Source organism: Penicillium citrinum, assembly GCF_028827155.1.
Source record: "Penicillium citrinum strain IBT 23319 chromosome Unknown utg000003l:1.0-4596430.0:1.0-4598250.0, whole genome shotgun sequence".
In the NCBI taxonomy this organism is placed as follows: Eukaryota; Fungi; Ascomycota; class Eurotiomycetes; order Eurotiales; family Aspergillaceae; genus Penicillium; species Penicillium citrinum.
Genome location: NW_026622688.1, coordinates 1566445 through 1582182, shown reverse-complemented (window position 1 = coordinate 1582182; position 15738 = coordinate 1566445). Strand labels below are relative to the sequence as shown.

At 47.3% G+C, this 15738-nt stretch overlaps 4 protein-coding genes across 4 annotated transcripts; 1 reads left to right on the top strand and 3 right to left on the bottom strand.

Annotated features, from left to right (window-relative positions):
* Positions 1-95: 95 nt before the first annotated feature.
* N7469_003800 (putative transcription factor TFIIE complex alpha subunit) lies at positions 96-1582 on the top strand (the record flags this gene model as incomplete). The annotated part of the gene is made up of 4 exons (XM_056642720.1): positions 96-190; positions 253-348; positions 408-684; positions 752-1582. 4 exons carry the CDS (start codon positions 96-98, stop codon positions 1580-1582), a joined length of 1299 nt encoding a protein of 432 aa, XP_056502132.1.
* A 568-nt stretch (positions 1583-2150) lies between these two features.
* N7469_003799 (uncharacterized protein) lies at positions 2151-10341 on the bottom strand (the record flags this gene model as incomplete). The annotated part of the gene is made up of 8 exons (XM_056642719.1): positions 2151-2325; positions 2391-4505; positions 4570-4621; positions 4677-5240; positions 5299-5510; positions 5566-5669; positions 5724-9519; positions 9587-10341. The coding sequence occupies 8 exons, from the start codon at positions 10339-10341 to the stop codon at positions 2151-2153; spliced, it is 7773 nt and encodes a 2590-aa protein (XP_056502131.1).
* A 745-nt stretch (positions 10342-11086) lies between these two features.
* Positions 11087-11973, bottom strand: N7469_003798 (sugar O-acetyltransferase; the record flags this gene model as incomplete). The annotated part of the gene is made up of 3 exons (XM_056642718.1): positions 11087-11173; positions 11286-11682; positions 11783-11973. Coding segments are annotated over 3 exons (675 nt in total), but the record flags the coding sequence as incomplete, so codon positions are not given.
* A 1374-nt stretch (positions 11974-13347) lies between these two features.
* pex8 (putative peroxisomal membrane protein Pex17) lies at positions 13348-15639 on the bottom strand (the record flags this gene model as incomplete). Its single annotated transcript, XM_056642717.1, is given in 5 exon segments — positions 13348-13917; positions 13975-14142; positions 14153-14424; positions 14488-15485; positions 15566-15639. The coding sequence occupies 5 exon segments, from the start codon at positions 15637-15639 to the stop codon at positions 13348-13350; spliced, it is 2082 nt and encodes a 693-aa protein (XP_056502129.1).
* Positions 15640-15738: the final 99 nt, after the last annotated feature.

Below are 15738 nucleotides of genomic sequence, written 5' to 3'. Positions count from 1 at the left end.
GAAGCTTTGTCTTCCAACTCGACCTGGCCAACTCTCGATCGTCGTATCAAAACCAGCTTCGAAGCCAGCTGCACACCACGTAAACCGTTACCGAAATGGATCTCGCCAATACCCTCATTCGCAGCGTGGTGCGCGCTTTTTACGAGACCAGGCATATCTTGGTTGTAGATGCACTCTTTCTGCACTCAGTGTATGACTTTCTTTGAAGATGCTTTCGAACCAGGAAAACAGTTGAACTCATTCCTGTCATAGACTTCACGCCGAGGACCTTGCCTTTTTGATGGGCATGCAGCAAAAAGATCTACGAAAGTTATGCGCTCGATTGCGTGAGGACCGATTGATTGCCGTGTTAGACTACCTTTATTCCCGTGATTAATTCCAACTAACTGACCTCTTTCTCTTCACAGGAGCACCCGCGCTGAAATTCGTGATGGATCAACTCGACCGGTGAATCGTGAATACTATTACATTCCCCTACACCCGGTCATCGACGCCATAAAATATAAAGTCTCACAACTCACATCGACAATCAAAGCGCAATACACACCGAGTGAGGAACGCAAAGAATACATCTGTCTCCGATGCTCCGCCGAATGGACCGAACTAGATGTACTAAGCCTAGTCTCCGACGACGGGAACTTCGAATGCCAGAATTGCGGAGCCGTTCTCGAACGCACCGAAGACGTAAAAGGCGTCGAAGGCATTGACAGAACAGGCCATGAAAAAAACAGCAAGTTAATGGCCCAACTAGATAAAATGCTTAAACTCCTCAAACAAATCGATTCCGTCGAAATCCCCCCCGAACGACTTCGACACAGCATGGGACCATAAAGTGGAAGTTGCTCGAAATCAACAAACAAATCCCATTCGCGCCGCAATTCCCGTCCCACCGAAACCCCAAGACGCAACCCGCACAACCTTAAAAACAGACAGTGCAGCCCTGGAAATCTCCCTCACATCCAGCGCCGAGAAAAGCGCCGCAGAACAAGAAGAAGAAGCAAAGCGCAAAGCAGCCGTTGAGAAACAAAACGCTCTCCCAGTCTGGCACACACACTCAACAGTCAACGCAAACAACAACGACGCAACAATCATCAAAAACGAAGCCGGAGTTCCAATCAAACAAGATGTGGACGAGGATCAAAAACCCTCCCTCGACGCCCTGGACGACAAAGTCGCCGCATACTATGCTGAAATGGAGCGCGAAAAGGCTCTACAAGCACAACAAGACGCTAGTAGTGCCGAAGAAGACTCGGATGATTTCGACGAATTCGAAGACGTTAATGTCTCCGGTCCAAGTGGTCCCGGTACACCCGCTACAGGGCCCGCACCAACCAGTGCTCCAACTCCCGGTAGTGTTGCAGGTATCAAGCGTGAGAATGATACAGCTTCAAGTGCAGCTCCGTCATCCGTTGGTACCCCTTCCACACCTCTAGATGAAGGACCAGCAATGAAGAAGGTAAAGACCGAGACTGGTGAACCACACATCAAGCCTGATCCAGATGTCAAGCAAGAACCTGATGTCAATGCTGTGAAGAAGGAAGAAGAGTCTGATGAAGATGATGAGGAGTTTGAAGATGTATGAGCTTTTTCTGTGTGGAGGTGAATATGAAAATGAAATGAACATGGGTATTTGATCGGGCATTGGCGCTGGCGCTGGGCATATATGAACGACTGTATTTTATAGAGAAAGAATCATTTGAATACAAAAACATCTCGATTATTTAAATGATATTCGTACTACTGCCTAGTATCAGGTGATACTGACAGGAAAAAATAAGTAGACCATGAAGTAAAGACTTCTACCACAAGCCATTAAATTTATCTCGACTAGCAAATCATACTCGAACTCGAAGCACGAAGCTCGAAGCTAGAACGAGAAAAACACCAAACACCAAACACCAACCGTGAGAACATCAAGAAATCAAACAAATGTCGGTCATAAAATCGTACGTAGGATGCATGGCGCGTCATGACAAAATTTACATAATCCATAGCTATCACTCGGGAAAAAGGTTTCGCTTGATCAAAGCCATCACTGAAAGAATCCCGATTTCCGAAAAAGAAAAGCAAAGCCAAAAAACACACGTAGAAAGGGAGATAGTGTCATCACAAAAGTACAATGTGGCGGGGGTGAGGCATGGAAATTGCATCTAGGGAGAAACTGCAAGCCCTATTTCGTCGTCGCTGGCCATAGGAGAAGTATTTTCCCACTCGTCTGGGGAGGGCATGTCGGACTCTGGTTGGGAGACCCCAGTGGTTAGAGATAGGGATGGTTGCGTGATCTTGATGAATAGGGACGCATACCTGAGACAATATCGTCGGGTGCTTCAACAGTCAGTTGATGCAGAATATTGAGAGCGTCTGATTATGTGTTAACAGGGGGGATGCACTAGGTACGAGGGTCGGAAATCTTACTATTCCCTTGCTCCATGACCTTCAAATCTTCATCAAGGCTTTCATCATAGTATAGGTCCAGGCAGTTACGGATCACAGTAGCTATCATAACCACCTGTCCGGATTCCACAGGTTGTTGTTGCTCGACTTCAGTAAATGATCTGGAGACCCGCATCAGGCAAGCCGGGAGCAGTTCATGTGCAATTAGCGAGTAGCGAATTTTGGCATCATCTGTCAACTGATCTTGTGGAACAAATAACAATTTACAGACGAGCTCAAATGTACTTTTGCGGACCGTTCGATCGATATCAATTAGCAGTGGAGGAGCGAAGTCGGGAATTCGCTCCTGAACAGCTGAGTTGAACCAAACACGAGACAGGCCTACTCGCTCATTTTCTGCTCCACACAGATAGATGAAGAACTCAAGGTGTTCCGTGCCAGCGACATTGTTGATGCTGTCAACCCCCTTCGCAACATGATCAATCATACCAAGAACGCTCGCTTCATCCGGGCTCTCTTTACAGAAGACAAGAGCAGCCTCAAGATAAGGGATGCAGACGTCGGCAGGCGACATCCGCAAGCCAGCTTCGAGAGTCTTGACAATGTTGTCAAGCAGTCCGGCATCCGGCTCAGAAGCTAGATAAGAAGCAATGATGTGCCTAGCATTCGGTAAATCGGATAACTGCTCGTTCTGGAAAATCTTCACCAGCAAAGAAAGACACCCCCCGTCGTTCGTGGCCGTCAATATTTTCGCTTCCTTGATGTTTGGTGGATACTTGCCAGAAGTCAAGGCTCGCTGTTCGTTACTGGGAACCGGGTCCAAGGAAAGATCAATATTCATCAAGAGGACCGTGCAGAGGTTCATCAGTTGTTCGTATGAGAACCGGCGTCCCTTCTCAACCAATCTGCTGTAGTGCAGATATGAGCCCCTCAGTCCCGCTTTGTCGTGGACATCAAGCCACAGGACATCCAGACACTTGACTAAAATTCCATGATCGAGCATGACACCGACATGACCAATACCAGCCGCGGCAAGACGACAGAAGAACTCGAAATAATCGTCCCAAGCGCGAGCCACTGTAAGAATGTTCGGCCATAAGTCTTCGAAAAGATCAACAATATTCTCGACAATCCGTTCCAGTTGGATCTGGGAGGTTTCTCGCTCATCATCTCCCAAGTCCATTTGAGGCAAGGCCTTCTGATAATGCTCCAGTGCTGTAATGAGTAAGTTCAATCCGTGGAGGCGGACCATTGCATCTGGATTAGCTGTCTTCAACACCAAATTGCTGATCGAGGTTGGATGTTCACAGAACCACCACAAGCCCCGCGAGGCGGTATTCGGGCTTCGTCTAAGAAGACTGTAAAGCTCGGTGACAATGTTATCGAGTCCCAAGTGGCCCTTGTTCCGCGCTACCAGTTGTTCGAAGGTATCCAATCCGACAGTGACAGCTAATAGCTCGGATCTTTGCTTGTCTGGGTAAGACTCAGAGATAGCCTGCACCTGCTGTAGTTGGTGAGCTACAAGACTGGTGTATACCGGATCGAGCAAACAATAAAATCTGATGAAGATCTCATTTGCCATGGTGATATGATTGGCCAAGGGGATGGGTACTGAAGTACGGACTGGCCAACCGGGGTTAGCAGGCTTGTAGATTTCCCGAGACTTCTCGATAGAAGATACACGCTGATAGAATAGCATGTAGGCATTCCAGAGCTTGTTTATTGGAGCGCCGTTGACGTTATGCATGGCTTCAGTTGGGCCGCCAAAGCATTGATCTGCGATGTGTGAAGGATCAAATCGGGTGACATCCGCATCGTTGAATTCTACCCATGACGGTGTATTTCCGTCGTCTGGCCTTTCCCGTGTGTACGAATAGTAGTGTCCCGATTCCGCTGTTCCGGTATGTACAAGCACACCAACGAGCTCGAAGGTGTCTGGCTCAACGGGATGATCGGGGTCCGACAAATATTCGACATTGTACGGTGACATATCGATTGTCTGAGGAAATTTGAACTGGTCGTTGATTTTGCTTCGCAACATGGTGACCATATCAAAGTCAAATCGCTTTAAGTGGAAGATGAGATTGTCTGGCACCTCCTTCAAACAGGCCCTGATGATACATATTAGCAACCCGGGGTCTATCACAAGATGTATCTCGAAGAATATTGCCTCACCTTTTGACGGCATCCACGTGACGGCCACAGGATGTGCAAGAATACTTGTTATCTAAAATGGGAGGTCAGATAATCGTAGCTAGTTTAAGATGCCGCCGCTCACTTACCCCCTTGCATGATCTCTCCCTCAACATAGGCCTGTAAACTCTCCTCAAGGTTTGCCTTTCCCTTGATATCACATTGAATCGCAGAGAATGGCTCCAATCGTTCTGATATGTGCGGGCATTCTTGGGATTTGATCTGCTGAACAAGCTGGCCACCGTAGAATGAGCGGAATTTCTTTTTCTCCTCACCATCCGCAATCTGGGCCTCCCATCGGTCAAACAGGAGATTGTAGAACTCATCAACGTCCATCTGAATGGTAACATCTATCGCCTCGTTATCATAAGTGCGAATGCTTTCCACAAAATCCACAGGATCGACACTTTTCAGCCACGAGTTTTGCATAAGGGCGAAAACCTTTTGAGTCTGGTCGAGAAGTCTTTGAGAGGAGATGGAGTCAGAAAATTGGAGCTTCATAATGAAGTCACGAAATTCGATATTCATGAAGAGCTGGGTCATCAACGAGTTCAGATAGCAAGTGTTTGAGAGATTCGTGAGACCGGCATAGCCCTCCGGGGCCCGGAGCGTTCTGGCGCGGTCAACAACCCACGAACCATTGCACTGCTGGTCTTTGGTAGAGTCAGCACAGGGACATAGAATACAAAGATGACCGCCGAAGAAACTTACCTCGAGGGATTAGACCTGCTAGTTGCTTGATCGTTGATGTCACACTACTATCATCTCGTCTAGATAGCCAGTAGACAATGCTCAAAAGCTTATGACGTGTGCCGGTGTGTAGAACGGGGACTTGTGGGTTAATCAAGCGATCAATGTCAGAGGACGTATCGGGGGAAAGGTCTGGAAAAAGATGTTCACAGAGAATCCTTTCGCCAATTCCACTAAGAAGGGTTAGCCAATAGAACTTTCATATATCTTCGAGCAGGGGAACTGTACGGAGTTTGGATATCAACATGAGCCAGATCAGCTGTTTCGAGGCATTTCTCTAGCAGATCAGCCAGACCGAAGACCAGGTGATCAACAGTTTCACGACCGACGAACTAGGGAGTGATTAGTGGAAACTTAGGATTGTGTACAAGGAAGACTTCACTTACTTCCTCGGTTCGCAGAGCAAGCCGTTTGAACAAAACATCACTCCACTGGGCAACGTATTCGTCGAGAGTCACATCGCAATGACTTGAGCCCGTGACCGTCTGAAAGACGGACTGACAGACCTTGAAAAACTCTGCACTCTGGGTGGCATAGTCAAGCGTATTCGGAATAATCTTGACTAGCGACTGCCAGATAGTCACCAGCATGTCTATATGCGATGGGTTCTCCGCAGGTGATATGGAGATAGGTCTTCCATCAACACCCTTGCCTTTTTGTGATTGCTTCGAGGGCGAACCACATGCCTTGTTTATTTGCTCGGCGACATCATTGCGGCTTGTCTGGTGTCCCTGTTTGAGCAGTAGCTTCTGAAGCAAGTCATCGACTTGGATCTCCCTTTTCACTGTCATCCAAAATTTGTGGTCTCGCATCGAGGCTTCAACGATGATGGCAAAGGAGTGGCATACTAACTTCTCGCTCTGGATGATGGGAGGAGGAGCCTGAGCCGAGGAAGGCCTCTCGATAAAATACAAAAGTCGCTTGACAAGCGGCTGCGGCTCAGGAAACAACTCAAGGTCGTGATTTTCAAGTGGGTACATGGTGATAAGACGCAGCAAAAGCTCTACGGCAGTTGTAGCAAGGGCGGACGCAGTTTTGAAATTAGATAATTCGTCGGTCATCAGGAATTGCAGCAAAACATCCACACTGTGGCGGATAAATTCATAATTCGGGGACACCTCGGAGGCTTCATCGTCAATGCAATGCCGAAGTGTATGGAGCATGTAACGAGCGACGTAAGGCTGATCAAATGGGAAAAGATCGCTAGCTTGTCTGTCCTGAGACTTCACACGCTCCATGGCCCAATCTTTTGGTGGAAAAGTAATGAGGAATGAGAATGTCTGTTGAGCAAGATCCTCACTGAGTGCGAGGAAAGGATAGATTTCATCAAAGTGCTTCATCACTTCAGAGTCCAAAGATGTGAGTGCTCGGCCTTTGTTGGTACGATGTAATTCTTCCGCATCCTGTGCCTTGCGAATCATCAGAAGTCCTGACTGAAGAGCCTTGATATCTTTCAGGGGGGTCTCTGGTTTTTCAAGCAGGTCCAATCGAGCACCACCGCCGATTATCGTAAACTTCGAAAATCCAGTAAGCTGGGTGAGCCGCTCCACCAATTCGGATGCCGTGGATAGATCACCAGTGCGGAGAAGCTGGATTTTCGAGGATGTGCCCCCATTAAAAGATTGCCAGCGAATATCCAACGCGTTGCCTTTGAGCGGTCTCTGGGGTAACGCTGGCGGCGGGCCCTGAGGTGGACTGTAACGAGGCCGAGACCGTAGACCATCCAGCAGCTGATGTAGAAATAGGAGCGAGCGCTTGAACATAAGTTCATCCAATTGATCTTCATGACTCTCGCCTCCTGTATCCATCGCTGTTGAGCCATTCGAAGAGGCAGCTTCCGGTTTAGTTCTAGACTTCATGTTGGCAGCAGATGATTTAAGCTGGTCCACACAGCGACCCACGATGGAAAAGTGGGTAGCTTCCACCGCAGATCGAGGAGAATTTCGAATGATCTGATGATCTAAATAAACCTCAATTGCGAATTTCGTTGCTTCGGCCTCGATTGTGCCAGGCGGGGCCGTAAGTATGATATCCCAGATACGATCCATTCCAGGGATAAACACGACTTCATTCTCACCAGCAGTAGATGTTGGCTTGAACCGAATCTCATAATTGACAGATTGTTTCGCAAACAAGAAGAGTTCATGGTCATAATCCTTCGGTGTGAGATGAGACATATAGTCTTGGATACAACGGTCGAGAAATGGGTTCAGAGAAGTACTGCTTCTCAGAGAAGAGACCATCATGGCCCAGACAGCCAAGTGCCCTTCAGAACCCATCTTGGTCGATAAAAGGATTTCATTCCACAATGCACTTCCGAGCTCTGGGGTGATAGTTTCCGGAGCCAGGCTGATCAACCGAAAAAGAATCTCAAGTCGTGAAACCAGGCCGTATTGAGAGAAACCGTCCGCAAAATCAAAGTTAGTGCTGGTGACAGTGTTCAACATGTCATTGATCACCAATCGGGTCAAATCGAAGTCTGTAGCCAATTTCCTTATTTCCTGCGTATCCCACTGCGGAATTAAAGCATTCAGTGCATGAATACTGCCTGTCGTGAATCGATTCATCTCGGCAATATCTTGAATGCAGCGTTCATACATCTCCATTCGGTCATCATCACTGATCCCAGCCTTGATGAAATCAGTAAGCTTATTACTGCCAAATGTCTGCAACTGCGTCCGCTGGTCGGCCGAAAGCCCTTCCGCTACTGTGCTCTCTCGGATTAAGCGAACACAAAGTCGTAGAGGGATCGCATGGGCATGCTTGGGATCCGGCTGATCCACGGATGTGTGACCCTGGTTGGGGGTGGCAATCGTTTGACCCAATAAGGTGTTGCAGAGCTCGAGGACGTGAGAATCAAACCTGTCGAGAGGAAGAGTCGAGACCTTCTCACATATGTAAAGCAATGCTGGGGAGGCGGTTGTGTGCATGTAAAAAGTACGGACTAGCATCGACAAGACCTCAGACACGATACGGTTGTCTTGGCTTTCTGTCACAGCCTTCCAGATGATGTCCGTTTCGTGATCAGTGTAGGTGGACGTCACGACTAAGAAACCAACAATATTGCTGCTCCGACTAATGAGCTGAGGATGTGAATCGACACCGACAAGATAGTCGACTATTTTAGACCCTTTGATGAAGCGAACAAGAGACTGGACAAATGGGGAAGAAACACCGTCAGGAGTTTGACATATGTTTTCCTTCCATACATTGATCAGCTCACTCTGCATCTTTTCGACGCCATGTACTCGAAGCTCCATTCGACCTTCCATGATCTGCTTCTTCAGCACGCCGAATTTCCATAGCTCTGTAAGGATACGAGTATTCTCTTCTGAATCAGTATCATCTGGAAGGTCGATAGAGAGGTCTGTCGAAAGCTTTTGAATGAAATCGTCGGATCGGCGACAAAAGGCTATCATGGCACGGGGAATCTGTCGTTGAAGGTTCTCACTGTATTCAGAGGAGAGACAAGGTGATTTCTTTGCTATCCATTCTTGATATTTGAGATCAACCGATTTAAGCATAGTGTACAGCTGCTCTGGTACAGTAGAAGGTGTGACGTCTGTTTTTCCCGAACCGTAGATAATCTCGTCGGGGGCTTCGTTGGCATATGACTCGAGCGAAGAATCAAGAAAGCCGCTCAGGACTGCAGTCAAATAGGATAGCATTTGTGTGATCTGAGGATGTTTGGGGATAATTTCGAGGACAAGAGCGCAGTGTTCCGTGACTCTCTCGGCGGAATTGAAGGGCCCCAGAACTTGTGCTCGGATATCCAGGAGGATGCTGCGGCAATCGGCACCATATATCCTTTCCATGAGTATGTAGAAAGGAATCCCTGCGAATGAGACAATCCATGACAGAGACTGTAAGTACCGCTGGGACATGGAGATAGGTGTTTGATGCTCGGGATCATCGATCAAATGGCGCAAGACGGCAGTGTCCATTTCAAGTAGATGAAGGGTTATCGTGACATAGGCTGATAAAAGCGCTTTCAGGCAAGACAGTGTGCCTACCCCATCATTTGAAATTTTGGTCCTAGAATACTGATGAGTGGGATGGCGATCAATGGGCATTTGTGATGTAGTATCATACTTGCGCTTCAGCAGGGCTTCAACGAGGAGAGGTACCTGCTCCCAGAATTCTTGGTCTTCGAGATAGGTCTGCGGCGTGAGACGGTTCGGACTTTGCGCACAACGAGTCAACCAGATCTGAACATCTTCTAGGCAAGAGGATGCATGGTGCATTCCACCTGAGTTGGAGTTTAGTTAGTATATCGATCCACGAGAAAGCGATCGATGGCATGCAGAATTGAGAGCAAAACTCACCATGTTCAAACAACTGGGCCATCCTACGCAAAGTATCGTACGCAGACAGAGTCCCACGTATTGGAAATAAATCGACCAAGGGCGTCACATCGGAAATGTCAATGGGATCTGCCTGTGGGTCACCAGTGACAACATCTTCCAATGGTCTCCAATTTGAGGTATTGGGATCTTGCCCCATATCTTCCGGGTCGGCAATCTCAATTTGAGGACTTGCTTCGGGGGAGGAGAAGAGGGAAGCGGCATTTGAGTTTGGGTTGTTAGGAGCTGGCGTGGTATCGGGCGATGATTGACGATGAGAAGCGGCGAGAGGAGTGGGTGAGGGGGAATTAGGAGAATCATTCATTTCACCATTTGGAGACTTCATATTTATGGTGACTTTAGACGGACGAGTTGAGGTGGGAGAAGTTGGACTTTGAATGTGATTGGAGTTGGAGTTGAGGTTGAGGTTGACGTTTGTAGCAGGCACCACCGAGGGAGTGGAAGTGGAAGGTAAGTTGGAGGCAGCTTCGATAGACAAATTCTCATGGGCGCCACTTCCAGAATCCACGCGCTGTCGCTTGGGAGTGCGAGCGCCCTCCGGGTCGACTAAATCCATCGAGTCGACTTGATAATAATGAGGCGCGGTGCTCAAGGGAGTGCCAGGCGGGGTGAATGAGAGCTCTGGCGGGGGTTCAGCCATGACATTTTTCGGAAGAGGGGGTCTGCGCGAACATTTCAAAGGGAAGTCATTGATGAATAGTCAAGGGTTGAAATGGGGGGAGATGATTTGGCTACTCGTGAAAGGCTGAAGAGCAGATTTTGGGAGAGGGGGAATGAACGAACGCGAGAAGAAGCGGTCGACAGCTCCAGCCTATTTTTTTTGACGCGGTGACGTTTGCTGCGGAGAATCAAGAATTCACTACAACATTTAGATGTATTATTATCAATGAGTACATAACTAATGAATGTTTAGTGAATGATTGATGAAAATAGCGAAGAGAATTATTGCATATTTAATTTGTATTTTTTTTATCTTTTTATTCTTATAAAACAGAGACTGTAGTTGTGACAAACAATGCACTGCTATTGCACTGCAGTGGTTAGCTACTTCATAGTCACACATAGTTACATAGTGTAAAGATGGGATACAGCATGAGAAGCAGATGACTTTCCACTGATTGACGACAATTGATCTACACTCATAGACTGCAAAAGAAAAAAAAGAAGACAGTGATTTATCGAGTATAATCAATGTCCAAATTCCTCTTTGCTGTGCAGTATGCATCATACTAGTATGCTATGCAGGGCCAGCTAACTAACCGTATCTACCCAAAGAATAACTAACCAACAGTTCTAGTTGTAGTATGGTTGTATATCAGCTATCTAGTATATTACTAGTAGTATACTAGCAATTCACTCATGCAGAACTGATGTTTTATACCAGGCTATTTACCCTCATTTTCCATCGTCGTCTCAATCTTCCGGATGATTCTAGCCGGATTCCCAGCAGCCACATGAAAAGCCGGTACATCCTATATCAAATTAGCATCACAACCCAATGCAGCAATATCTGAAGCAACTATTTCACTCCCACCATCCGGTCATCTTCAATCACAACTAACAAGTGACTTGAATATAACATACCTTTGTAACAACGCTCCCCGCCCCAATAGTAACTCCCCTTCCAACCGTCACCCCCGGCAAAACAATCACATTCCCTCCAATCCAACAATCCTCCCCAATGGAAATAGGTTTCCCCATTTCAGGCCCCTCCGTTCCATTCCTAAGAGCCGGATCAAGAGGATGTGTCCCAGCAAAAAGATTAACATTAGGACCGAAGAGTGTTCGCGCCCCAACGGTAATTGGACAACTATCAATGAAAACACAGTTAAAGTTGACAAAGACCCCGGCACCGAGCTTCACGTTGAATCCATAGTCCACTTTAATAGGGGCTTCGATCCAGGGTTCATCTTTGAATTGCGCCTCGTCGGCTATGGGGTCTGTTAGAGGTGATGGGAGGGGTGTTTTGTCGTCTATTATACTGTTCTCCGTGTTAGCATTCTGTATCCTCGTGATTGAGAGTGTATAATATGATCGAAGTCATAAGCGAAGTGCCCCATCTTGGACTAGTGTATACGTACTCTCGCCATAATTCTACCAGTCGTCGACGAGGAACTTCATCCGAGGTATTGTTGAATCGATTGCAGGCATATTTGCATCGAGCTCGTGCAGCCACCATGTCCGGAGTAAATGCGCAGAAGAGTTCGCCGCGGAGCATCTTTTCTCTTTCTGAGTCAGCCATCATCACTTCTATAACAATAATAGTAATATACTATTAATATTGGTATAATATTGATATAATAATATAGTGTCGAAGTAGTGGAAAGAGGATGTGACAGAAGTGGATGACCCGCCAAGTGGGGAATTTCGATTGTTCCTTTTGTTCTCCAATTGTTCTTCTCTCTTCATTCAATCACCATGACAATCTTCCCTCCTTAAGACGATCTCCCTCCCTCTCCCTCTCCCTCTCCCTCTCTCTATCTCTTTCAACCCTCTCGCATAATTGCCCATCCAAAACCCAAAGATCAATTTACACCAAAGATCATCAAAATGACCGCCCAAACAACCAGCGCCGAACCTCACGCAGAAGAAATAAACCTCCAATCAAGAACCAAATCCCCCTCAATCTCAAGCTTCTCCTCAACAACCTCCTCAACTCACCCATCCCCACCATCCCTCTCAACCCTCCCATCCGGCAATCAATCTCTCTCAGGAATTTCCCTCCGAGCCTTCCTCCTCGGTACAACCCTCGGCATAACAACAAGTTTAACCCTATACACCGCACTCCAACAGTCTCCAACCTGGCGAATTCCATTCTTCATAACATCACTCTCACTATTCCACTTCCTCGAATTCTTCATAACAGCCCGATACAACACATCGCAAGCCTTCATCTCCTCATTCCTCCTCTCCTCAAACGGATGGGCTTACAACGCCGCTCATGGTTCCGCGATACTAGAATGTCTAATCACATTATGGTTATTCCCAAACCACCCGCTTAGAACCGGGTCTGGATTATCATCTCTGTGCTTGGGAATGGGATTGCTTCTTATGGGGGTTGGACAGGTGGTTAGGTCTTTGGCTATGGCCCATGCGGCCGGGAATTTTAATCATCATGTTCAATCTAGAAGGAAGGATGGACATGTTCTTGTTACGGATGGGATTTACTCGGTTCTTAGACATCCGAGTTATTTCGGATTCTTTTGGTGGGGGTTAGGGACTCAGATGGTTCTGGGCAATTTTGTTTGTTTTGCGCTTTATGCGTTGGTTTTATGGAGGTTTTTTGCTAAAAGGATTGAGCGTGAGTTTTACCTGGTTTCTACCAGTCACTACGTGATTTCTTTTCTTGGGGGGTTCATGGCTAATATTTTACAGGCGAGGAATCGTTTCTTATCTCTTTCTTTGGCGATGATTATATTCAGTATAGACGGACTACACTCGTCGGTATCCCGGGGATTCCTTGAACATACACGTCACAATCACAACTTCGTTACAATTCTGGCCTGCACATAGACATAGATATGTCAAATTAATATCCAAATGAACGAAGTGTATCTATTTTTGAAGCATAGAGTATCGAAGTAGACCGTAGTCCTGGTATATAGTCAAATCATCAACCCGCTTGTACAATGCAGCAACCACTGAATCACAGTTTACTCTCCGGTGCAACAACACCAACAGCTCCACTCATAAATGGTCCTTCGTCCGTATCAGGACCGGATCCTGGTGCAGGTTCGCTAGCGGACTCGCCTCCATATAATACCATCTCTCGACCGCCACGGGTACTCCACCATGCCACGCAGCAGTGAGCGCGATCAACATCCATTTCCCCGCCACTGATAGCCTGCCAGAATCGATCAATACAAGCGTGGCGCATGGCTCGGTCTGGGACTGCGTTGATCAGCTCGGCGGTCAAGGGAAGCCATTCCTTCAAATCGTCAACCCGGAGGAACGAAAGTGAATCAATTAAGGCAAGGGTGAGCACTGCTTGAACGGAAAGTGGTGGCTGGTTACCCAGCTCAGGCGTTGTGCTATTCTGAGCAGTGGGTACAATAGGTGTGGTTGAAGCATGCATGGCTCGGTCACGAACAACCTCGAACAAAATTGTCGGGAGGAGTGGCTGGGTATTTGCCAGAGGGGATGGAGGTGCAGTGACTTGAATGACAGTTTTGAAAGCGAGGCGGAACTGTCTGGCAGACAAATTTTCCGGAAAGACCTATTGATGTTAGAAAAAAGATTAGATAAAGAATACCAACCCAAAGGGAAAACTTACGGCAAATAAGTTCTCAATATAGAATGGAAGATGCTTTCCAGCCAGCTCCGCGTTATGTGGAATCGCAAATACAACGAGTACGACGCTATGCGCAGCTTCAAAAATCTCGAGCAGAAGTGGGTTCGCACCGGCTGCCAAGTAAGGGAAAAGCGGCAGACAAAAGTAGCTCTTCGTTCACATTTGGTGGCAAGACAATTGGGAAGTGTTCGGCGGCGTTCATGAAATAAAGATCCAAGCAACGCTCAACCGGATGGCTTGGAATTTGGCCAATATCACTCGGCTTGATGCTGCGTAAGAAGTTCTCTGCTAAGTCGGGATATTGCGAGAGAATATCAACAGCAGCCAAGAAGACAAATGCCTGCTGGGATGATCCATTCTGTCCCGTCCGAGAGGATATAAAGTATAGATTGCGAAGAATGTGAAGGGACTGCATGCAAAGATATGGTGCACCTAGAAAGATAATTAGTCAACGAAGGGTCAACACTAGGTGGAACATAGCCGTTCTCAACTTACGCCTAGCAGAAGCAAGAGCAGGATCATTGATAGTTCTGCCAAGCACAGCACGAAGAACAATAACCACCGAATATAAGCAATTCCGGAGAAGTTTCCACAAAGCCGGAATAGTACTCTGCAAGGACTCTGCATCCAGGAAATCGGCCTCTTCCGCAACATCAACTTCAGACAATTTATTCTGTCGCCATTGAACCATCAACGTACGGACAAAATCCGCCATATAATCAACAGTCTGCGCAACCAAATCCGGACTCCGAACGTTCTCCACAGCATGCGAAATAAGCCTTGACAATGGACCCAAAGCCGAAATTAACGGCCGAGCAGAGATCGCCGAGAAATTGGCAAATGTAGGAGACCCAGAAGACCAGCGGAACTTCTTCCCTGGTACCTCGACAACATCCTTATCAATAGCACCCAGGAAATATCCACCCTCTAATCCCTCCCCAGATAAAAATGTCGCCCGAACCATAACAGGTAGTAAGCGATCATAATCAATCTTACTCCTCTCCATATCAGACAGTAACTCAAAAGTATAATTGAGTACCATTGTAACACAATACCCATCGACACCATTCTCGGTATCCATTTCTTCCAGCGCAAGCTGTGTCGCCGTCGCAAGAGCACTCTCAAGTTTCGTCCGCGTATGCCAGGGTAAACCCTGTCTATTCTGACCCTCAAATCCAAGTAATATCCCACCGAGTAAAAGCACATGTCTCCAACGCGGCGACTTATCATCCGCACCCTCAGCAACAGCCTTCACCCAGGCCTCACGCTCGATCTTCCGATTTCGTCCATAGACCGGGCGCGGCTCATCCGTATTATCATTATGTAGGACTGCGATGGCGGCCGTGTTAAATATACTCAGGATCTTGCGACAGACGTGTAAATCAACCGGGTGATTCCATAGTGCAGGCGCTGAGAGAAGTTGTGAAGATAGAAGACTGAGATTAAGTGGGTTTCCGAGGACAGAAAGGAAGCTGGTTGCTGTAGGGAGTAGACTATTCGAGGAGATGACCAATTGGTATCTTTCATTAGCTTCCGCGCTGATATTGATGCTGTTGTTTCCGTCGGAACTTACCCAGAGGCATCCTCAAAGCTAGATGTCGATTGTAGAGACCGCAATAATGCGGCCAGGGAACGTTCGGTTGCCATCGGTATTATAGGACGGGGATGCCCTCGAGGCTACATTAGCTAACGGGGGAAAGATGAGGTGAACGAGGAAGATGAGGAAGACGGTGGAGATGGGAGGTT